The sequence below is a fragment of the Eleutherodactylus coqui genome, chromosome 3 (genome assembly GCF_035609145.1).
Source record: "Eleutherodactylus coqui strain aEleCoq1 chromosome 3, aEleCoq1.hap1, whole genome shotgun sequence".
In the NCBI taxonomy this organism is placed as follows: Eukaryota; Metazoa; Chordata; class Amphibia; order Anura; family Eleutherodactylidae; genus Eleutherodactylus; species Eleutherodactylus coqui.
In genome coordinates this window covers 68,334,900-68,359,263 of record NC_089839.1, presented here as the reverse complement: position 1 = coordinate 68,359,263, position 24,364 = coordinate 68,334,900, and the positions used below count along the sequence as shown (strand labels likewise).

At 43.5% G+C, this 24,364-nt stretch overlaps 1 protein-coding gene across 3 annotated transcripts in view; it reads left to right on the top strand.

Annotated features, from left to right (window-relative positions):
• The window catches only part of SPTBN1 (spectrin beta, non-erythrocytic 1), a 174,499-nt gene that overhangs the window by 124,585 nt on the left and 25,550 nt on the right, over nucleotides 1–24,364 (top strand). For all 3 annotated transcript variants that reach the window (XM_066595713.1, XM_066595715.1, XM_066595714.1), the window contains 14 exons: nucleotides 36–338; nucleotides 1,471–1,624; nucleotides 2,563–3,433; nucleotides 3,524–3,661; nucleotides 3,744–4,500; nucleotides 5,011–5,213; nucleotides 6,182–6,272; nucleotides 7,471–7,617; nucleotides 9,852–10,115; nucleotides 15,478–15,702; nucleotides 15,852–15,941; nucleotides 18,817–19,095; nucleotides 21,485–21,615; nucleotides 21,771–21,975. In XM_066595713.1, the coding sequence (XP_066451810.1) occupies nucleotides 36–338; nucleotides 1,471–1,624; nucleotides 2,563–3,433; nucleotides 3,524–3,661; nucleotides 3,744–4,500; nucleotides 5,011–5,213; nucleotides 6,182–6,272; nucleotides 7,471–7,617; nucleotides 9,852–10,115; nucleotides 15,478–15,702; nucleotides 15,852–15,941; nucleotides 18,817–19,095; nucleotides 21,485–21,615; nucleotides 21,771–21,975 (3,858 nt within the window). The remainder of the gene's footprint in view (nucleotides 1–35; nucleotides 339–1,470; nucleotides 1,625–2,562; nucleotides 3,434–3,523; nucleotides 3,662–3,743; nucleotides 4,501–5,010; nucleotides 5,214–6,181; nucleotides 6,273–7,470; nucleotides 7,618–9,851; nucleotides 10,116–15,477; nucleotides 15,703–15,851; nucleotides 15,942–18,816; nucleotides 19,096–21,484; nucleotides 21,616–21,770; nucleotides 21,976–24,364) is intronic.

Here is a 24,364-nt window from a genome sequence, read left to right as displayed (position 1 = left end):
ATAAATGACTCAAAGTATATTTGTAACTGTTACAGGACAACTTTGGGTTTGATCTCCCTGCGGTGGAAGCTGCCACTAAGAAACATGAAGCCATCGAGACTGACATTGCAGCCTACGAGGAGCGTGTGCAGGCTGTGGTGGCCGTGGCACGAGAACTGGAAGCCGAAAACTACCATGACATAAAACGCATCACTGCTCGGAAAGATAATGTCATCCGACTTTGGGAATACCTCTTGGAGCTACTGCGCGCAAGGCGACAGCGCCTGGAAATGAATCTTGGATTGCAGAAGGTTTTCCAAGAGATGCTCTACATTATGGACTGGATGGACGAAATGAAAGTTAGTTGCATTTCTTACTTTATAGAACTATACACTGTCTTAAGGCCAATTTACACGTAACGATTATTGCTCCAACTTTGTTCAAATGACTGAAAATGAGCGATAATCATTACATGTAAACGCAGCCATCCTGCCCTTTTCCTCTGAACGATTATTTTACGGTGAACTTAAAATCCATTGTTCAGCCGCAGACAGATAAAGTATCTCTCAACAGACCCCATGCTGTGTTCTCTGTGGGAGCTGAGAGATTACATTGTAATCTTCCGACAGCCCCGATGAGAACAATAGATCTGTTTACACAGCAGGTTTAGTGATTAGTCACACTGGGCTCTGCAAACAACTCCTGGAGGCCCATTTACATGAAAATGATAGTGTTAATGGACATTAGTGTCCAATAACACTTTATGCAAAATGACTGCTAAAACTTTCAATCGTTTGAAAGATTATCTGTGTGTGTAAATGGCCCTTTAAACTTTAAATGGAACCTGCCTCCTTTGAACAGCAGTATAAACTAAGTTATGGAACTTTTCAAGGAGTTGACTTGGAGCCTGGGGATATATTTCTTCTGCTCACCTGCTCTCCCATTCCTGTCCTTCCTGCCGGTGAAGGGCACTCTCTTGTGACCTCTGTGTGCACTCACACTGCCATAGAAGTCTATAAAGAGCATGTGCACAGCAGCCTGAAGAGTCAGATTGTCAGACACCAGGGAAACAGGGTGAGTTAAATAAAAAAAAAAATCCCCCAAGTCCCTGTTACCTCCCCGAACAGCAGCACAAGTTAGTTATGGTGCAGTTTGACGTTGACAGGCTCTTTTTGCTTTTCTTTCTGTTTTTACTCTTTAACACAAAGTACATGTACATCAGTAACTTACACAAAAAATTATACAGAACAGTAATAAATTGAGTACCCAACCAATGAAAATTGATAAGCGATGCCCACTTGATGCACCTTTTGTCAAATATTAAGCTCCTCACAATGCACAACTTTCGTCTACTTTTCATTTGATAGATGTATCGTCCGTGTTCCTGTGCCATAAGAGCAGATCCTGACCAGAGCACTAAACACACATGTCCAAATAGTAAAGCTGTAATGCTCCTGTAAATGTTCGCTGACTGTTTGCTCTTCTTTGCAGGTGATGTTACTGTCTCAGGATTATGGCAAACATTTGTTGGGGGTTGAGGACTTGTTACAGAAACACGCGTTGGTAGAAGCGGACATTGGCATTCAGGCAGAGCGGGTACGAGGTGTTAACGCCTCAGCCCAGAGATTTGCCACAGGAGGAGAAGGTAAAGAACACCGTCCAGTATAGCCTTTACCTGTAAAATGGAATGCTATAAGTCTGTACAGTTATCCAATGAAGCTGTGGATGTTCTTTTTAGGAACTAGTTTAATTTCTCAAGGATCTGAGTGTTTCTATCCTAAAGGACCGGACACTTTATGGCAAATATACAGACGTGGTGGTTTTATGGCCCTATTTTTGTGCTGCATTTTTTAATGACATATAGGGCTGACAATTGACACTGACAATTTTTCCATAATTATGCTAGGGTTAATGTTTCCAAAAAGTTTTATTTTTTTTTTTTCAAACCTCCATATCCCATATGATATATTAAACCTCCCGAGGACCTTCCCAATGTCTTCTTTTTTTTTTTTTTTTCCAATTTTCCCCTGTAACTGGGGCATCCATAGGAGCGAGCTTCAGTTACAGGAGAAAATATGCCCCTATAGTGGTCTTAGTCGTTAGCAGAGTTGGGGCTGGGGTCGGTTAAGATCCAGCAGCTCTGCCTTGACGGAGGTCACCAGTGCTCAGGTGATCGCTGGGTCCAGTAGAGGAAACTGCACTACCGCGTCCTATGTTCACTACATAGCACTCGTTTAGAGCTATGCAGGTGGAAAACACAAGGCAGGAGTGGTTATAAACAGCTTCTTACTTCTCCGGGTCCTGCTAGATTGTAAGAGCTAAAACTTAAATTTTTTATTTACGATGGTGCGGGATTAAAGCCCAGGACCAAGCACGGTAAATTGCTGACACTTGGTCCTTATCAGTTACTTGGTTTCTCATCAAGTTAAAGGGAATGTCTTGTCAGAAAATGACACAATATTTTAATCAAGGTTTAATGGATTTTTGGGGCTAGGAATTTAAAAATGTCAAAATAAAATGGCTCATATGTGTAACTCACCCTTGTAGAAAACACAATCCTATGTGGTTTGATCTCCTCTGTAGGTTACAAGCCCTGTGACCCACAAGTCATTCGGGATCGTGTGGCTCACATGGAGTTTTGCTACCAAGAACTGTGTCAACTGGCAGCTGAAAGACGAGCACGTTTAGAAGAGTCAAGGCGTCTTTGGAAGTTTTTCTGGGAAATGGCAGAAGAGGAGGGATGGATAAGAGAAAAGGAGCAGATCTTATCTTCTGATGACTATGGAAAGGATTTGACCAGTGTCATTCGTTTGCTTTCCAAACATAAAGCCTTTGAAGATGAGATGAGTGGAAGGAGCGGTCACTTGCTGCAAACTATCAAGGAAGGTGAAGAGATGATTGCTGAGGAGCACTTTGGATCTCAGAAGATAAACGAGAGAATAAAGGATATTCAAGAGCAGTGGGCCAACCTTGAACAGTTGTCCGCTATTCGGAAGAAACGTCTGGAAGAAACCTCCAGTTTCCATCAGTTCCAAGCAGATGCCGATGACATTGATGCATGGATGCTGGACATCTTGAGGATTGTCTCTAGTAATGATGTAGGACACGATGAATTCTCTACCCAGTCTCTAGTAAAGAAACACAAAGACGTAGCGGAGGAAATTGCAAGCTACAAATCCACTATTGATGCTTTACATGAGCAAGCAGCCGCCCTACCTGAGGATCAGTTTGAGTCTTCGGAAGTACAAGGCAGATTGTCCGGAATAGAAGAGAGATACAAAGAACTTTCTGAGCTGACGAAGTTGCGCAAGCAGGCTCTTCAGGACGCCCTTACTCTATATAAGATGTTTAGTGAAGCTGATGCTTGTGAGATTTGGATCGTTGAAAAGGAGCTATGGCTGAACAATATGCAAATACCAGAGAAGCTAGAAGACCTGGAGGTTATTCAGCATAGGTAGCTAAACGTTTTTTGCCATTTGTGTATGTATTTTGGTATGACGTCTTAAAGTACCTGATATTTAACAGCTGCTGGTTGTACTTCTAGATTTGAGAGCTTGGAACCAGAAATGAACAACCAAGCCTCACGGGTTGCTGTCGTCAACCAGATCGCCCGTCAGTTGATTCACAGTGGACATCCAAGTGAGAGAGAAATCAAAGCACAGCAAGACAAACTGAACACCAGGTAAGTGTGTGACCAGGCTACAGAAACCTGCATTTGAAGTATTTTTATATGGCGTGTTCACATTTTCATTATTTTTTATTAGATGGAGTCAGTTCAGAGAACTGGTGGATCGAACAAAAGACTCCCTCAGTTCAGCCCTTAGTATTCAGAATTACCACCTCGAGTGCAATGAGACCAAATCCTGGATTAGGGAAAAGACCAAAGTCATTGAGTCCACTCAGGATCTGGGTAATGACCTGGCTGGAGTTATGGCTCTTCAGAGGAAATTAACAGGCATGGAACGTGACCTAGCTGCTATTGAAGCCAAATTGACCGATCTCCAGAAGGAAGCTGAGAAACTGGAAGCCGAGCACCCAGATCAAGCTCAGGCTATCATGAGTAGACTGGCAGAGATTAATGAAGTTTGGGAAGAGATGAAAACTACCTTGAAGAACCGAGAAGAGTCTCTTGGTGAAGCTAGCAAGCTTCAACAATTCTTGCGTGACTTAGATGACTTCCAATCCTGGTTATCAAGGACCCAGACAGCTATTGCCTCAGAAGATATGCCAAATACTTTAGCCGAGGCTGAAAAGTTACTTACTCAGCATGAAAACATCAAGAATGAAATTAACAACTATGAGGAAGACTACCAAAAGATGAGAGATATGGGCGAAATGGTGACACAAGGACAGACAGATGCACAGTACATGTTCTTGCGCCAGCGTCTCCAGGCCCTCGACACTGGATGGAATGAGCTTCACAAAATGTGGGAGAACAGACAAAACCTCCTGAGCCAGTCCCATGCCTACCAACTCTTCTTAAGAGATACCAAGCAAGCAGAAGCTTTCCTTAATAACCAGGTAGGTTAAGACACGACATATGTTGTAGTTTTGTATACTGAGTGCATAGAGATGGGATATTCTCATCGGCTAAGTACGCATGGTCCAACTGGCAGCATGTGGTCACACCGCACTCGCCCACTGTGATCATTAGCTGAGCAATTTTATGGTAAAATTGTGCTGGTGTTGGCCACAGCACGTGGGAAGGCCTTCAACCATGTGAAATGCAAGAATGTGTGTCCTTATCCTTTTCGGTTTCGACAAAGCTGTTAAGTGTGTCCGTACACCTTACAATACTGTTCATTTCTATTATTCTGGGGAAGTTCTTCTTAGTTGATTGTTTTCAGATAGTATCACTACATTGCACGTCTACCCAGTTAAATGACTTCTGACAATATATACGTAAACCGGGCTAGAACACTGTGGAAAAAAAACTAGCTACAAAATAAAGACCATTTACTAAACACTGAATAGGCTAGTATGACTCCCTATAGGTCCATACATTCATTTTATGTTTCCTTTTCATCAAAGGAATATGTCTTGGCCCATACTGAGCTGCCAAATAACTTAGAAGCTGCTGAAGCTGCCATCAAGAAACAGGAAGACTTTATGACCACCATGGATGCCAGCGAGGAGAAGATCAACGCAGTTGTAGAGACTGGAAGGAGACTGGTCAATGACGGCAATATAAACTCAGATAAGATTGAAGAAAAAGTTGACTCGATTGACAGCAGGTATGAATGTCCATTGGATTCTCATTAGTATTGCATGCTGCTCTGGGGTTAGGGCATATTTACACCTGCGGCGCTGGCCTATATTCGTTTAGCTCTGTCCTATGAGCTGAATCATGAAAACACTGAAACAGACAGATCCAGCATATGATGGACCCTAACGGACCTCATGGACTAGAGGGATCTGTCCAGCTTCTGTCATTCCAACCTATATTTTCCTGGTCTGCATAGTGCAGCATGCTCTGCTATTTAGTTGGGAATTTTATGCCGGATTGTTTTTTTAAACACTTCCTTAGGCCGCCTGCACACGGGCAGAAATCCCGCGGCGGGATTTCCGCCACTGAAAGTCTGCATAGGAGTGCATTACAATACGCACTCCTATGCAGACGGGTGCGGTTTGGCCACACGAAATCTCGCGCGGAAACGTCACTCACCCGGCCGCCGGCTCCGGTCTGCGCATGCGCCGGCTGCCCGGCAGCCGGCACACGAAAGAGCCGGGGCCGCCGGGCGAGGGTAAGTACACACTCCTCCCTGCAGGCGCTGGGGTCGGGTCCCGCGGCGAGAGTCCTCGCCGCCGGATTCGACCCGCTCGTCTGCAGGCGGCCTTACTCTGATAAAAATCCTAGAAGCTGGTTCTAGTTAGTAGTCATGGCATTTTAACCTGTGTCATCTTAAAGAGGATAAAAGTCTTAATAAAGCACATTAGATCAGGTTCACATCTACATAGGATGTTCCGTATGGAGTCTCCGACGCAGTTCTGACATGAAATACCAGGTGAACTAATACAGCATACTGCGCCATTTCTTCTTAAAGTGCCGATTGTAATGCCAGAAACCACAGTCCTGAGAGTCTTTTTAATTGGACCAAATATGTTGCATAAATGTTCATATTGAACAGAATTGTTAAGGTTAAGGCAATAGCAGTCCCGCACTCTCGTATTCTAATCATTATTTGTTTGTTTTTCATTTAAGACATAAGAGAAATCGAGAAGCTGCAAACGACCTCTTGACACGTCTGAAGGACAACCGAGAGATGCAGAAGTTTTTACAAGATTCCCAAGAGGTACCTTCTATTCTCCATTTACTTAACACAAGTGACTGTGCAGAATGGCATTCTCCAAATGTACAAATAATGGTGGTGTCAAATTATGTAAGGCATTGATAATGAAAGGCTCCTTTATACAGGTTGATGGTCAGGAAAGAACATTTGTTGGAACGTTCACCCAATCGCTGCCCCTTGAGAACACTTACGTTAGTTGGGTGATTGCATCTTTTCTGCATCAAAAATTAATATTGGTGGCACTTTGTTCAGTGTCAGCAAGGGATGTTCAGCCATCAAAAATGATATTGCATGGGTGACGAATGGTTGTTTTAATGATCCTTCATCCCCCGTACAATCTGTATTGGACTGTGCGCAGCAATATAACAGATATATAATCAGCTGTGTCAAATTGAGCCTTCTATAGAGATCCTAATAAGAGGTTTCATGTAACTGAAGAGTAGGATGCTACTTCACTGGTGAGATTACCAAGGAGATCTTGCTGCAGAGGGATGGTAAAAGCCATATCATCCAACTAGGCAATTTATTATAAAACTGACCACCACAGACGCTTAAACGTCTGATTTTCAACTGATCTTGTCCAGTTCCAATATGATAATTTTAGTTTGCACCCTTCTGCCTGGCTAACATTACATTAAGCGATTGACCTAAAATTTTATTTGTATAACGCCAAACCCGCCCCCCCCTTCCCCCCTCACCCCCAACCAAGCTGGGTACTCATTTTACCGATCTCGGAAGGATAGAAGGCTTGAATCAACCTTGAGCCGGCTACTTGAACCATGCAGGGATTGAACGATGTATGGCATCTTGGAGCAGAATTATGAAAGGGGGAAGATATAAAGCAAGATGCCTCTAACTGGTGGAGGTGCAGATAGCCAAGAACCAATTCTTTATATTTATTTAGAGTCTCCCTTTTTATTTATTATTTTTCTACAACTTTTTATATTGTTAACCTGAAGTTAAAATGTAGCACACGAATGATCAGCAGTTCCTAAAAGAAACGGGCATCTCTCCAGAATGAGTTGGATGTGTCATCTATTGGACGCAAGATTAGTCTTCAAGTATATCAAGTGTTCCATATGTTTCAGTTTATTAGTGATTTTGATATGTTCCAGATGTGCAGGCAGTAGATTGAAGCTTTTTTTTCTGTTGTTAGCTTTGCATATATTTTATGAAAAATGACGTTTTCCCTGTCTTTCAGCTGTCCCTCTGGATTAATGAAAAAATGCTCACTGCTCGAGATATGTCTTATGACGAGGCCAGAAACTTGCATAGTAAATGGCTGAAGCACCAAGCTTTTATGGCAGAACTAGCTTCCAACAAGGAATGGCTTGACAAAATAGAGAAGGTAATACATGTCAAATGCTTGCTTAAATTCAGTTTAAACAAAGGGCATCTGGTATGAAGACTACATGGCCTTCCCATATGCTTGCAGCTGTATGCAAACCTCTAAGTTACTTCACAAACAGATCTGTAAAAGGGGTTTTCCTCAGGATGAATCAGCATTAGTTGATCGATGGGGGTCTGACGCTCAAGATCTCCAGCGATCAGTTGATATTGGGCTAGCTCCGTCCCCATTGCAGCAGCCTGGGTTGGTATTGCAGGTATTACTCCTTTTGAATTTGGATGAAATGGGAATTGGTCATCAGTATAGTAGTAAAATCCCAGAAGACCCTTTAAGCAATCCCTTTACCACTGTTCATAAGATCCTAAAGGGATTGTAAGGTTTGGCTTCTGACTGCATTGCCTGTGGCATGTGATTGCTCATTGCCAGGGCTTCCAACATGAATTCCTGAACTCCATACACCCAAAGAGCCTGAGCCACTCCTCACCTGATGAGTAGGGGGAGGATTTCAGGAGTGAATCCAAACTGACCAGGACTCTGTGGAGGAGCTCGTTGGAGACAGCGGGCGGGTAGAGGCACTGTTGGGGAAGATACTAGGTGACAGGGCTTTGTGGGAGGGGGGGGCGGTGGAGATATGGAAAGTAGAAGAGGCAGGAGAGAGGTCAGGGGGGAAACACAGCCTGACAGGAGCTTTATGGGAGGGGGTGACGTGGTGTGCATGAACACTTTGGGTGTATTAGGGGGTGCAATATAAATCATTGTCCTGAAGCTGCCACACGTCCAGAGCACAGTCACTACAAAGATCCAGTGTTGGCTGCTAATTTCTAGCTTTTGCAGGCTCCAAGATCTACTACAACAGCATATCTCTGCCTCTTCCTCACAAGTGGCACGCACTTCACCTGCATAGTCCTCAGAACCCCTGGCCAGACCCCTAAATTAATTTAGACCCCTGACCACACCCCACCCCAAGGTTTTTTCAGGCTTCTATTCACACCTTGGTTAATTTAGACCCACAACTGGATCATAAAATGTTTCCAACCTCAGACCGGAAGAAATTGACACTAAACCTCTATGTATGTAGCACTTCTGCGATGCCACCTCAAGATCCTAAATCCTGGCCAGCATCAGGACTGTGTGTGCAAGGTCCACATAGTAAGTTCCTTCGAAGAAATCAATGGACCCCATTACATTGCAGGGCTTATTCCATTCTCCAAAGTATCTACTGCTGCGGTTCCGCTCAAGTAATTGGTGTGCAGTAGATTTCTTTTTCGGGCCTGACCCCCGCCAGCCATATCAGCTGTAATGACTTCATGGTAGCCCTAAAAGAGCATAGTGATGGGCACCACTAAGGCCTCATGTTCACTTGCGGATTGGATTCCACATGTGGGGGCCCGCAGTGGAATCGGACCTTGTCCGTGGCCGAGGACACTGCGTACCTGTCCGGGTCTGCTATTTTCTTCACTGAGGATGTGTGCGGAAGAGCCAGCTTATTTTCTTTTTAAACTTGTGCTTTCCAGTTGCGGACGGGCCGCGGATCGGAAACCGCACTGAAATGGACCATGCTGCTATTGTTTTCCAGACCAAAAGGTGCACAAATCAAATCCCCATGCTTTCCTATGGGCGGCTTGATTTGCAAACCTTTCGCGCTGGTGACCCGCAAATCACATCCGTTCGTGGACATTGGGCTTAGTAGTAACTCACTACCATGGGGTCATAGTCACTTCTCATTGCATATCCGATGTGTTTCTTCAGAGAGCTCATGGATGCTCCATACATTTTCAACACTTTTGAACAGGCAAAGCTGTTTTTATACCTCAGTTGATACCGTAGTGATGCATTGATATTGATTTCACTGCCATAAGGATGGAACCGCAATGATCTGCCGGTAGATCATATAATTTACAGTCAAGCGTACACCTGGCATCGCCACTGTCTGCAGCATGCATGCATACCCAGAGTGTTACATGTATAGTATTTATACATCTTTACGCTACTGTAATCAGTCCCAGTAGTTAGCGGTATTCTGTACAAGGGGACAGCACTGTAAGTTAATGTCATGAGTAGGACTTTTCCTTTGAGTTTCACACATGCAGCCTTTATATTGGATGCTGTTTATATCTTGAGTAAGTTGTAGATGACGACTACCACTGGAATGTCCAAATACAGCGTATCCTCAGACTTCAAATATCGGAGATTTCCACTGACCGGTTTTCTGTGAATTTTTTACTGTTTCTTAGGAAGGAAAGCAGCTTATTGCAGAGAAGCCAGAAACTGAAGCCATAGTGAGAGAGAAGATGACAGCCTTGAGTAAGATGTGGCAAGAACTTGAATCCACTACACAAACAAAGGCCCAGAGACTTTTCGATGCCAACAAAGCTGAACTTTTTACCCAGAGCTGTGCTGATTTGGACAAGTGGCTCCATGGCTTGGAGAGTCAGATTCAGTCTGACGATTATGGAAAGGATCTTACTAGCGTCAACATCCTCTTGAAGAAACAGCAGGTGAGTGAGGCTCTGATGGCGACTTCTCATAAGAAGCTCTTGCACAAAAAAGCCTAGAAAACTTTAGAGGTTGTTGAAGTAAAAAAAAAAAGTTCTTAGAAAAAAAAAAAACCCTCTACCTTAGAGATCCATAATGGGCCTCATTGATCACCAGTGGTTGTTTTTGGCATGTCGCAGTGCCGTCTTAAAACATTTTTAGCAGTAAATGCAGTACATTATTAGTCCTGAAAGGACCAATCACCATAAATAAACAGCACTTGATCCTGGGCTTTAGGGCTCATTCACACGGGCATTTGTGTCCCATGTATTACACGCGTGTAAAATATGCAGTATACAGCAAATACTCATGTACATGTGTTTTTGCTGCATATGTTAAATCCCCATAACCTATATTGGTGTTGGGAACGCTCTTTTCTCCTTAGGGAGAGCACCTAGAAAGGTGAGTGAGGGGACTTATAAGGCCATTCATGCTCCTCTGCGTAATATGCAAATAAGGGAGATGGAACAATACCTCTGCAGCGCCACCTCTTGCAAGGCAGCATTCCTCCAAGTCAATGTTAGACACTTTATACAGGCCTTGCAACAATGTTTCAAGCCTTGTTTCAATTTCCGCTTATATTGGTGTGTAATACGTGGTTTTTGTTCCTTTTGCTTTTCACGCCCAGATATGAGTGACTCAATAGAAATTAATAGCGTTTTAGCACAGTGTTTTATGTGCATGCTTAGAATGCGGGCGACATTTACCTGTGTGAGTGAGCCCTTAATCCTGCACCATGGTGAAAATATGGTGCAGATTTAATGCTCCTGCTCTGCAGTCTAGCATAAGCAGGTCAGGTGCTTGGCTGTCAGACAGCCGAGGACCTGGAGGAGAAGGCCGGTTTTCCCCTCTTCTGCCTTCATTTTTGCAGGCTACATAGCATTCAATGAGTGCTATGCAGAGAAGAGAGGAAACAGCGGTGCTGATTCCTTTATTGATCCCGGGATCACATCATTGTCAATGATCCCTAGCATGATGTCAGAACTTCTGGGTCTTAGTAGAACTCTGCTCTGCCAGTAACTATTGTCACTATAGGGGGATGTTCTCCCTCGTATGGATACTCCAGTTATAGTAAAAAACTGTGACAGTGCAAATGTCCCCCAGAGCTCTTATGACCTCATGGGGGATAAAAATGTTCAAAATCCTTACAAAAGACAGCAAAGAAAAAATGTAGAGAATGAAATACAAATGTAGTTTAAAACAAAAGACAAAAACGACCCATCGCCCTCGCCAACCTAAACAGTCTCCACCGTGTAACCCAAGAAACCACCATATGCCTAAATTTGCTAAAAAGTATCTGGTACTTTTAGAACCGATACACCCTGTCCTTTAAGGTTTAAGAGGAGTATCACCTCTCCCTAAGGGGAGCATCAGGTGTGTGGATACACATAGGAGGTGAGTGAGGAGACTTATAAGGCCTTGCATGCTCCTTTGGGAAATATATGCAAATAAGGAAGATGGAACAATACCTCTTCAGCGCCACCTATTGGATGGCAGCACTATTGAGGCCAGGGATTAGCTGCAGCTGTCACGGCTTGCCACTGCTATAACCTTTCAAACATAGCCCAGTGGGGGATCGAACGCGTGAGTATGGCTTCTTATCTTTTATAAGGACCCCTCTAAGCCCGCCATAGACATGCTATTAACCCAGATTTCAACATGGATAAGAATGTTTCTCTGAGTAGAATTGCTCTTTATCTTAAGGGAAGCATTAGGAAAAGATTGGGATCCCTGTTAGAAGACTGCTGTCAGGCAGATGTGAAAGACATTAGATGGTCCATAGATCAACCCAAATCTGTGTCATCTGCCATGAGAAATCTGTTCATATTAAAGGGGGTGTTCTACCTTATCATGTATTGCTTATTCACAAGGTGGGCGATAAATGTATCATTGCTGGCTGGGTTCCCCAGGGATCACAAGAACGGTGCACAGGGTCCTCTGGCAGAGTGGAGGGGTTGATATGTGTTCACTTTTATGGGACTACGGGGAATAGTTGAGTGCATTTATGGCTGCGGGTTTTAGACCAGGCGATTTGTTGTTTGAATTGGCAAACCATGTCAAAGTTGGCTAGTTTGCAACCTATGCAAGCGCACTGGCACACTATTTACTTGGGGGATTCCAAATGTGCCGTTCTTGGGGACTCGACAGGCAAGCCCTGGCAATATAAAAAAAAGGGGGGCACTACAGATTAAAAAAAAAAATATATATATATATATATATATCGTGCATATATATTTTCTATCTCTCCCACAGCTTATATTGATATCCTATATATATTATACACATATACAGGCAGGGATTAGCAGTGCACTAATTTTATCAGCAGGGGCTCCAGGAATATGCAGCACAACTGGGACTAAACTTCTGAGCGATATAAGTAGCTGGTGTATGCAATACATTTAATCCTTTTGCAGCCTGAGGAGACTTGTAAGAGTTCACGTTACAAAGCCAAGCAAGAGTGGGGAGGTAATTGAATGGAGTAATTGTGTCTGGTTGGTGACCTTTTCTTCATCTAACACAGAACATCCTCTGTGCGGTCTGTAATTGAAGGAAGATGGAGTGAAGAGGGGCTTATCTCCTCCAAAATCCGTTAATTTGGTAAAAATTCTACATAAAATTTTTACAACAAATCAAATTTTAGTGATCCTGAATGGTAATGTTATGTAATGATGCTCTAATACATATGCACATTTTTTCTGGTAACGCTCAGGTAGCCATATAGGTTGTAATCTGTAGTAGCTTTTGAGAATCTTCTATCTAGAAAGATTTTAAAGGGATTTTCCAGAACATCATACTTTTATGGCTGCTGAAGCCTGTCAGTGGCTGAGCGGTCACATGCACAATGTATGGCACGAGACCGCCCGTCATTTCCTCCTGGTTCCGTGTGGCAGGCACCGGGCCTGTAGTGCTGGGCGGCTCCCCACCAGGATCAGCAAGTATTGAATTCTTAATTAAAAGCCCCTTTAACTTTTTTAGAGTCCCCGAAAACCCCTTTAAAGGGGTTATCCAAGCTTTTACGATTAATGGCCTGTCTTTAGCATAGACCATCAATATGTGATCCTTAGGGCTCATGTCCACGGGCAAAATATGATTTAAGATCCGCAGCGGATCTCCCGCATGCGGATCCGCATCCCATAGGGATGCATTGACCACCCGCGGGTAGATAAATACCCGCGGATCATCAATAAAAGGGATTTTAAAAAAAATGGAGCATGGAAAAATCCGGACCATGCTCCATTTTCGTGCGGGTCTCCCGCGGGGACGGCTCCCGCGGGCTTCTATTGAAGCCTATGGAAGCCGTCCGGATCCGCGGGAGACCTAAAATAGGAATTTAAAGTATTTACCATCCGGCGCGGGCGGGGAAGGTCAGCTGTTCCTCACGGCCGCATCTTCCTTGCTTCGGCTCGGCGGATGTGCCCGGCGCATGCGCGCGGCACGTCGGCGACGTGCCGCCGGCGTCAGGAATTCATCCGCCGGCCGAAAATGAAGATCCGGCCGTGAGGAACAGCTGATCTTCTCCGCCCGCGCCGGATGGTAAATACTTTTAAATTCTTATTTTCGGCGCTCATGTCCGCGGGGCAGGAGGGACCCGCTGCAGATTCTACATGTAGAATCTGCAGCGGATCTGATTTTCCCCGTGGACATGAGGCCTTAGGATATGCCATCAGTGCTGGTATTAGAGAAGCCATGAATATCAAATCAGTTGGGGGGGGTTATGTGAGTTAGAGGCCGTGGCACTCGGTTAAGCATCGTAAACTCTGTTCTATGACATCTCAGAAATGTTTTAAAATGACGATTACTCATTATGCTGGGGCAATAAAAAGTTCTTTAAAACGCTACTGACCTTTTAAAAATTACCAGAAATGTAAGTGTTTTGTATTTACAGTTTTCTATTTCACAATAGACATCAAGGTAACATTTAAAACTTCCAACAAAAGCGCCAAATAAACTTTGCAAAACGAGGTTTGTGAATACAGCCTCACAGACCAGTCTGATTACAGATTCATGCCAGAGCCATTTTTTTCCCCTTATGAACAAAGGCTATATTGTGGATGTGAACAAAGCCGAAAAATGTGGACTCGTTCTACCATTTTTTTTTTTTACGTTTATGTACGAGGAATGAGATTCCACCAGTAGTTCACATTGCTCCTAAATTGCAGTGCAGAAATACGTCTGGTCTCAGAATAGCAAATCACCGTGGACCTCCTTACATGACTCCGTGAATGGCGCTGGCGCCGATTAGAACACGCTTCTCAGATTCCAGGCGACGTATTTTACACACTTTTCGAAATCCTTTTTAGAAGCTCAATGATAAATCTGTACAAATCCCCAAGAGTGAGGAAAGTGACTTGATACATTAGTTCAAAAGCCGGTTATAAGAGCTAGAAAACCCAGAACAAAGGAGGGAATGTGTCACCAGCTCAGAGCCCCTACACAGCCGTGCCCGCCGCAGACGCTAAACAGCCTCTGTATGCACATTTATTGTTATGGCGGAATGTGGGCTATGAAATGTCAGATATTAAAAGGATTTGAGACACTGAGAGACTACTGTATACTGGAATTAACATGGATTCTGTTATATTTAGCACAGACTTAGGACTGATGCGCCTAGCAAGGACCTGACTATAAAGGGTATAACCCTTCGGGGATAAATGCCCCTTGTTACATTGGAAAAGTCCACCAACAGCACAATAGATAGTCCACCCTTTTCAGGGGAAGCTAGATGTCTGCAAAGCCGATCCGAGGGAATGGACTCCAATTTCCCAATTACTGCAACATCCAAAAGTGTATGAGCGGCAGCAGGCGACTCGTGGTGCATAAAACCAGGCTTTTATTCCATCTCCGATAAAAGTACACGCAACGTTTTTGACCGTGAACACCATTTTACTTTATTTTAACCCATTTGATCTTATTGTTCACCAAATAAACAAACCAAGGCCAGAGATGTATTATAATTAATTTGTGGGGAAAGTTGAACGTTTATACTACACAGTATCAAGTGACATTGTAACATAGTGTGTAAGGCTGAACAAAGGGACAGGTCCACCCAGTACAGCCTCCAGCTTACCCAGATCCATTTACTACTGTCTACCGTTGTGTTAATTACTTTCCCTAGTTTTGTGTCATCTACAAATATTGATTTTTACTGTACAATCCGTCCGCTAAGTCATTAATGCATTAAAAAGAACAGCGCCCATTGCTGACCCCCGTGGTACCCCACTAGTAACGGTGACCCAATCAGAGTAGGACTATTACACACTGCCATTAAACCTGCCACAAAATGTTTTGTGCAATTTTTACATTTTCTATTTTTTTTTTCGGTAGATGCTAGAAAATCAGATGGACGTTCGTAAGAAGGAGGTGGAAGAGTTACGAAGCCAAGCACAAGCCCTTAGCCAGGAGGGAAAGAGCACTGATGAAGTGGACAGCCAGCGTATTACAGTGGAGCACAGATTTGTAGAACTGCTCGCGCCCTTAAATGTCAGGAAAAAGTACCTCTTGGCGTCTAAAGAGATCCATCAGTTCAATCGGGATGTGGAGGATGAGATTGTAAGTGAACGGAAACTTCTCTTGATGCTGCTTTCTGGCTGGACACTTAGGAAACCATAATCCAGATTTATGTTCTCATTATGGTTCTCATTTGTTTCATAGAGTGTTTGTTCTCTATAGAGAAGTAACTTGATTTAATCTATTTTCAGCTGTGGGTTGAAGAGAGAATGCCTATTGCAACATCAACTGACCATGGACACAACCTCCAGACTGTACAGCTGCTAATAAAGAAGAATCAGGTTTGTATGCTCTTGTGGTTATGGAAAAGTTCTGAACCCCCAGAGTAATGCTGGATTAGCAGAAGACATTTTAACCCTTTCCAATCTAATTTGTATCCTGGTTTTCAAGAACATTTAATTTAAAAAACCGCTACAGTATTTTTGCTTAGCACCATAGTATGTATCAAGCTATATATAAATATATACAATCCTTATTTGAATGTTGAGCCATTATGATCACCATGTAGGGTCAAGGAGGATATTTTTCCACTTGAGGGCAGACTGGCTCATGTCTTATTGATTTTTTTTTTTTTTTTTTGCCTTCCTCTGGATCACTAGGGGAAAATTAATTTTTTAAGATTTATGGCCGTTTTACACAGGCCGAATTCGCAGCCCGATGTAACGAGCACCAATAAACATGCCTGTAAATTGGTAATCATTGAGCTAGCTGTACCTCTTCTTGTTCACACGGAGAGATGTGCTTCCAATCAACGAGTATTTTTATGTTCACGTAAACAAGCTGATATGCCGATGAATGAATGTTCGCTCCTTCATTGGCTGATCATTGGTCCCGTGAAAGAACGTTCATGAGCACTCTCTGGCCTGATAATCTGTTTGTCTAAGGCCTCATGTCCATGGGGAAATTCGGGCCCGCATGGATTCTCCATGCAGAATCCCGCAGCGGGTCCCGCAGACATGAAGCCTCAAAATCTATCATACTTGCCTGTCCAGACTCTGCGGATCTCCCGTCCGTCGCGGACGGATTTTCTGTCTTCGACCCGGCGGATGTGCTTGGCACGCTGGCAGTGTTCCGCGCGCATGCGCTGTGCTTTTTTTTTTGTGGGGGGGAGCTTCCGCTCTCCCATGGCACAGCACGAATACAGCTGCGGGTGTGCCGCGGGACCGGACGACTTCCATAGGCTTCAGGCTTCAGACAAAATGTGCAATCTGCGCGTCAGGGAAAAATTACATCCGCAGGTATTTCATTACCTGCGGATGTCCAATATTTCCCTATGGGCACGGATCACGTGTGCGGGACACCGCCGCGGATTTGCTAATTCTATTTTGCCCATGGACATTGGGCCTAAAAGGACCATTACCCCTCTGCCTTCATTTGGTTAAACTTGATGAATGTGTCTACTTTTAACTATACTTGCCACATAACATCACACAGCTCCTGTCTAGTGGAAGCCAGTAAAATTGTAGAGAATAGCTTTGTTCTCTACGTTTTATGGATCTTGGTGTACTGAATCAAGTTCCTGCAGTCTTGGTTTCTTCCCGCCCCCTTTTTTAATGTCACATAGCTCAGTGGGGATAATAGTGACAAACTACTTCCTATAAAGAGTTTCGGTGATATTTGAAGAACGAACCCCCAAGTAAAGTTCTTTTTGTGCCTTAATTGGGTAAATCACAAACCACTAGAATATTTTATCTCCCCCGCTGGCAGCTATCATGTTGTGGAATGTGATTTGCGTCATTTCCTTCCTTGTTCAAGTAGCAGCTACACCCTCATACAAACAATGGTCAGAGGATTGCAGAAAAGGAGCTGTTCTCATCATCTCACTTTCAAGTAGATGTACTAGTTTGTTTGTTTTTATAAGATGAGTGTTTCTTTTTGAAGGGACAGGTTCCAATGAGGTAGATCTTCCTTGGTACATGTTTGTTTAATTTCATGGTTTAATTAATTAAAAATGGTAAGGATAATTTATCTTGGCCAAACTGCCCCCCCCCCCCCCCCCCCATCCTTTTTTAAAATGATCCATCAGCATGTCGCCAAACTTTGTACAGTGCTGTGAAACATGTTGGTGCTATATAAGCCATGGGAAGCAATACAACAGAAGCCTATCAGAGTGGAACCTGAACACCAATGCTAACATAGCCATATCGTAGCATTTTTATTTTACAACTTAGTGTTAGAAAATATAAGAGAGATCTTCAATAGTGGGGTGGTGTTCATGATCCCCCAACCAATCAGCTGTTTGCCCGACAAGATGTTTGTGCAGACAGCCCTGGAAGCAGGTAGCGCTGATCGTATTGCTGCAGAGGAATTGAATAGGAGCTGTGCCTGTAGTTCCAACCCAGGCCACTGCAATGTTGATGGCGCTATTTCCTTCCAGCGATGCCCACACTGACAACTGGCCTAGCGAACAGCTGATTGGCGGGGATCCAAAGTGACGAACCCCCACTAAATAACTTGTTTGACTGATCCTAAGGATAGGTCATCAATAATAAAAGTTGCAGACCACCTCTTTAATGGGGCATATTCTACCCAGGAGTACATTAAAGGGATCATCCAAGGTGAAAACATGTTTGCAAACCAGGTCATAGTGCTGTAAAAAAAGGCAACATAATCACCTCACCCGATCCCCACTGCTCCCATTCCACAGGTGCGCCATCCCTCAATGTTGTTTCTGCACTGACGTCATCAACTACAGGGACGTACAACCGCCTGTAGCCATTCACCGGCTCGCTTCAGCCTGTGACTAGTTGCAGTGGTCACATGTTCCATTGTTGGGTGGGGAAGTGGTGGGGAGGATTGGGTGATTGGGTTGAGGCAGGTATGTTGCCTTTTATATTTTTACAGCAACCTGATGTGGCAAAAAAAAATTCCCTGGAAAACTTCTTTTAATCTGAAAATCTAATCTACTTATGTAACATAATTTGTAATGAGGACAGATACAGCCGTGTTTAACTTCCTTGTGATAACTTATCTTGTCTTAAGCCATTCAAAAATATTCCTAACACAGCAAAAGCCATTGTAAAGCTATTACAAGTGTGAAGAAAATGTGGTATGATAAGTTTTATAGCGCATGAAGTCATGTTAAACTTTGATGTAACTGTACATTTGATAAACCTATTGCAAGATTTAACATGTTCGTAATGTATGTTTATACAGACACTTCAAAAGGAGATCCAAGGCCACCAGCATCGCTACGAGGATATCTTTGAAAGGAGTGAAAAGATTTTAGAAGATACGAACCTTGATGAAGAACCAATCAAGCAGCGGCTTGCAGATCTTCAGGTTCTATGGAACCAACTCATTGAAGAAACCGAGAAGAGACATAAGAGGCTTGAGGAGTCACACAAAGCTCAGCAATACTACTTTGATGCTGCTGAGGCAGAGGCCTGGATGAGCGAGCAGGAGCTTTATATGATGTCTGAAGAGAAAGCCAAGGTAACTAAGAATAGATTTCTTGATAGGTTGGTAAAGGAAGAAGCACTATTATAATTATTTATTAAAAGGTCTTTTAGTCCCTCTTTGAAACTTTTGCAAGGTACTGGTGGTCTTTTGCATAGATGCAGCTGATGTAAAGAGTCAAAAATGACATACAAATTAGCTCTCCTCCAGAATGAAAAAATCTCTCTGCATCTATAGGCAGCTTACCCTATAAGTCAGTGTCTGACCCATTAAAGAGCCTTGAAGCATGACAAGGAACGTCCGTCAAACCAGAAACACCCATTTGTAAACTGCACTTTTTTTGGCTTTTTACTCATCAATGCAGAGTCAAGTTCTGTTGGCTAGATCAGATGCTTGGTGATGCATCTCAGGTGCATTGTTAAACTTGTATTAAGGCCCTTTTACACGCAATGATATATCGTTTGAACGACTAAACAAATGAACGACTTTTTTTGCATAAAATGCTGAACATTTAACTGTACAGATAATCATTTGAAATCCTCTTAGTTTCCCTCATTAGCTAAAGTAAACCCTGTATGTTTGCTCAGGTGGGCGTATGTTTATGCGAGGAATCTCTGGCTGGCAGGTTTTTAATTAGTGTGAAGAAAAGCCATTGTCTTCTGCTGGCATGAATGCCATTTAAACTAAGCAAAAAGCAAAAATTAATGACCATTGTTATGCAGGCTGAAACTCGGCAATTAGCAACAAGGGAACACGATGGCTGCGTGTTTACACGTAACGATTATCGCTCACTTTTGCCCGTTTAAATGAATTTTGAGCGATAATCATTGCAAGTAAAAGGGCCTTTAGCTTGAAACACACAGTATTGAGGCCTTTTTTACACGGGCAAATGATTGGCCGAACGAGCATTCATACAAACGCTTGTTGGCAATTACTGCCTCATGTAAACAAGGCACCGATCAACTGGTGAACAAGTAAACCCTTGTTTGTTTGTCTGATTGGATCTTTTGTGTTACCTGTGTAAATAGGAGGGGTTTCTGACGATGAGTGTGTAATGGCCCATTTACACGGACGATTATTCTAAAAATGTCTTCAAACAAACGAATTTGAGCAATAATCGTGCAGTGTAAATGCACAGAAATCGCTCAATGTTCGTTCACAGGTCTTTAAACTGACTTTTCAGTCAGCCTAAAAGCAATCGCTGGATCGCGGGCTTGTCGCTTTATGTAAAAGCTCTCCGCTCAGCGCTGCACATAGAGGGTGAAGCTCTGAGCAAGAAGCCAATGATCCAGCGGTGAAGTCAGTAAGGCTGGGTTCACACGGGGCGGAATTGCCACGAATTACTGTGTGGAGCCTCCGCACAGAAATTCCGCTGCATTTTACAGTAGCAACAAAGTGGATGAGATTCTGAAAATGTCATCCACAAGCTGCAAATAAACCTGCATGGAAACATTGTTGCAGCGTGAAATTCAAATCCACGACATGTCAATTCTATCGCCCGTTTCTGCTGCAGAATTCGCCCCCCCCTCAATGAGGGAACGAATTCCGCATAGGAATTTGCGATGTTTGGAGGCAGGCATTCCGTAGCTGATCTGCAGCAGGACGTCCGCTGTGGACATTCCGCCCCGTGGGGACCCAGCCTTAGCGTAAACGTTTTGCACAAGCGCCGATGACCTTAGCAGTGACGTCAGCACTCGTGCAGTTGTTTACCCGACTATTGGCTCATGTAAAAGGGCCATAAGGTGAGACACACAATTGTCATTCATCCTTCATGCGGTCCGTAACAATCTGTATGAAGACATCTGAAACAAGCGCTGTAATCTAATGGCGCTTATCGTGTGGCTCACAGGGAGTTGTGCAAAATGGCTCTTTATTTCGCTATGCATTGCTTTACTATACTGTAGTCCTGTGTATGCTCACAGGTAGGTGGAGACATAGATGACTGCCTTTTTACATGGGCCAATAGTCACTTGGCTTTCATGGCTGCATATACTGAACAATCATTCATTGTTTGGTCGGTGGCAGCGTTTACACTAAACGGCCGTTCAGTTTCGCGCAATCAGCGGTAAACTGAATTAATTGTTCCGTGTAAAAAGGCCCTTAGCATATACAGCTACACTATAAAGTGCTGACAGCAGCAATACACATATGTTTGATGCTCACAGAAGTCTCAAATCAGCTGACAGTCCTACTAGATTCATTAATCTCTATACTAGCAATTCTCTTATACACAATACACATTGTGATAAAAATTAAGTGCGGAGCTCTGACGCATCCCAGGAAAGTGTGATGGACTTCGGATCAGAAAAAAATTCCTCCATTGATGTATGAGCTTTTCAGGGCATTGCGGCCGCATTGCTTGCAAACAGAAGTTTGCACTCCTGCACATATCAAGTTCTTGCTGACCCCGGGCGTTTACTTACAGGACGAGCAGAGTGCAGTGTCAATGCTGAAGAAGCACCAGATACTGGAGCAGGCGGTGGAGGATTATGCGGAGACCGTGCACCAGCTGTCCAAGACTAGCAGAGCGCTGGTGGCCGATGGGCACCCCGAAAGGTAAGCAGTCACTTTTGCATGTGTGTTCTATAGGATGGTCTATGAAAGATTGTTTGATCTGTGGAAGATTTAACTACTTGTATTAGTGCTTGCGCATTTAGACCTACAGCCTATTTCCTATTTGTGTCTTCTCATCCATTACGTTTGCAATGCAGTGAGCGTATCAGCATGCGCCAGTCGCAAGTGGATAAACTTTATGCAGGATTGAAAGATTTGTCTGAAGAGAGGAGAGGAAAACTGGATGAACGACACCGGCTGTTCCAGCTCAACCGTGAAGTTGATGATCTGGAGCAATGGATTGCAGAGAGGGAGGTTGTGGCAGGTTCCCATGAATTGGGTCAGGACTATGAACATGTTACAGTAAGTAATGTACGATGTAACCTTAGCCTGTTAATGAGCTGCGATCTTGCATCCGGTCGCATAAGAGGTTTTATTGGCATGATGTGGTCTTCAGGATTAGAGAAAACATGCCTTCTCTCTTACAGAAATGTAACTTGTGTCTGTTGCAAGAATAGAACTGAGCTGCATGCAGTACCACATGCAACCTGTGGACAGCTGTGGCATTGTTTTCGCAGCAAGCCGTGTTTTGTAACTTAGTTGGTGGAACGACTTTAGTGGGTTCCGATTACCTAAAAAGCGCCGATTCTAATATCAAAATCTGAAGATTAACAACCTGAGTTTGCTAACTCCTTCTCACTAGACGTCATCATGTCAGGACTAGGAGATGCTGGCATGCAAAAGCGTATGTTAGTAGAATGAAGTGCAGACAAGTTTGTATCTGCACTGCAATTGTCACATCAATGAACTCATAATCGTCTTATAAGACGCACCTAAGATTCTGACAGACCATCTTATATGGTATATCTCAATATATAATATATTTAATATGTAATTTGCACAATCTGCCCACTTTGAATGTATCGAAGGTTTCTCTGTGTACGAGTTGGGGGTTGGTTGTTGCTGTGATCTAGTATTGGAAGGTTAGAAGCGCTGCGGAATACGTTGGCGCTATACAAATAAAGATTATTATTAGATGGGGTTGAAGGGAACCTATTACATTAACCCTTTCCAATCCACTGTCTGACGTCTAAAGACATTCTGATTAAAGGCTGTACAGCTCCGATGTCAGAAGACGTCCGGCGGGGTATTCTTACTGTATATTAATGGCCGCTCTGTTGTCGGGGGGGGGGGGGGGGCCTCTCCAGCATTTCCCATACCACAGTAGTGGCTCTAGCCAGCAGATGGTGCCATTGTATAATGGCAGAAAGAGAAAGCCCCCTAGGAAACCCTGAATCCAAAATTTGATTGCAAAGTGTTAAATATACAGTCCGATCTGCGGGGGCCTCATGTTATACACCAGGAGCCGCTGAGGAGATTGATATTAAAAGTTTTACGGGAAAAGATTCAGTATAACTTGTAACTCATTTCAATCCCTGCTCATTCTCTTTAATTCCTGCTCATTCTAGGTTTAGGAGTCCAGTAGGCGGTTCTCCTTACTGATTGGCAGCTATGGCGAAGTTCTTATCGGCAGTCTTTGATTCGCTATTAACAGATCCAATTTTTTGGGCTGTTTGAAATGTAGATCTAGTTTACAACTGTACATGTGCAATGTGATTACACGGATCTGTTAGGCCGCCTGCACACGACCAGATTTCAATTGCGGAACCCACGATCGACATCTGTGTGCATGATCCACGGTATTCTGCACCTATTAAAGGAATGGAACATTTGCATGTCCGCTCACGGGAACGACTAGCTATTGCGATTTCCGCAAATGGATTTAAAATCGCAGCATGTTCTATATTTGTATGGACTGCTTCCATTGAAGTTAACGGAAGCCATCTGACCCGCAGCCCATCCGCAATTGATATTGCAGATAGGTCGCAGCTACAGGGTTCATCGCTTAGCAATGGCGTGGGGAAAACAAACACATGTTTTTAAAAATCTGTACTGCACATGACCGATAGCGAGCGTCCGTGGTTATTCGCAATACAAAAAAAAAAGTACGCAGGGTCAGAGCCGGATTACAGTGCCATAGAACTCAATGGGTATTTTACAGGATCCGGTTTTTTGGTCGTCTTCCAGTTTTCAACTCTTAGAACAGAAAATAAAACACTGATGTGAACTTGACCTTTTTGTATGTACACTTATAGGAAAGGCTGTCAATCACTGATGAGACCGCCCACTTGACTGATAGAATGAGCAAGATTTTAAATACAAAGTTAAACTTTCCCCATAAAACCATTTATCAGTCTCCTGCGCTCTTCCTGCTCTATAACCTGCTGCCCTCAGATCAGACTGTATGTTCAGTGTAACACGTTTCATCTAAACGGGTATTATGGTTTTAGTTATTAGTTTGCTTGTTGAAAAATGCACGATTTTCTGGTCTGCTTTCTGTATTCCTTGTGATTCCTCAGGATCTCTGCTTGCTGTCATTGTATAGAAACCTTCACTGTTTACTTCCAGGTAATGAATCTATCCTGATCCAGTGAAGAACACACTGATGCTCAGTTTTTTACGTCTGATATCAGATAAACATGCGTTTTGTAACACTCACCTGTGTGTCCATTCCATAACCAGGATAGATCCCCATTTCCTGCGGGGGAAAAACAAAACTGTGCTAGTTACCATTGAGTGACAGCAAGCTGAGATCTTGAAAGTAGTGAGGAATTGATACAGAAAGTAAATTTAAGAGAATTGGCATAACATTTGCCCCAGCTGGTCTTTACTTCCTGCTGCAGCAGCGATG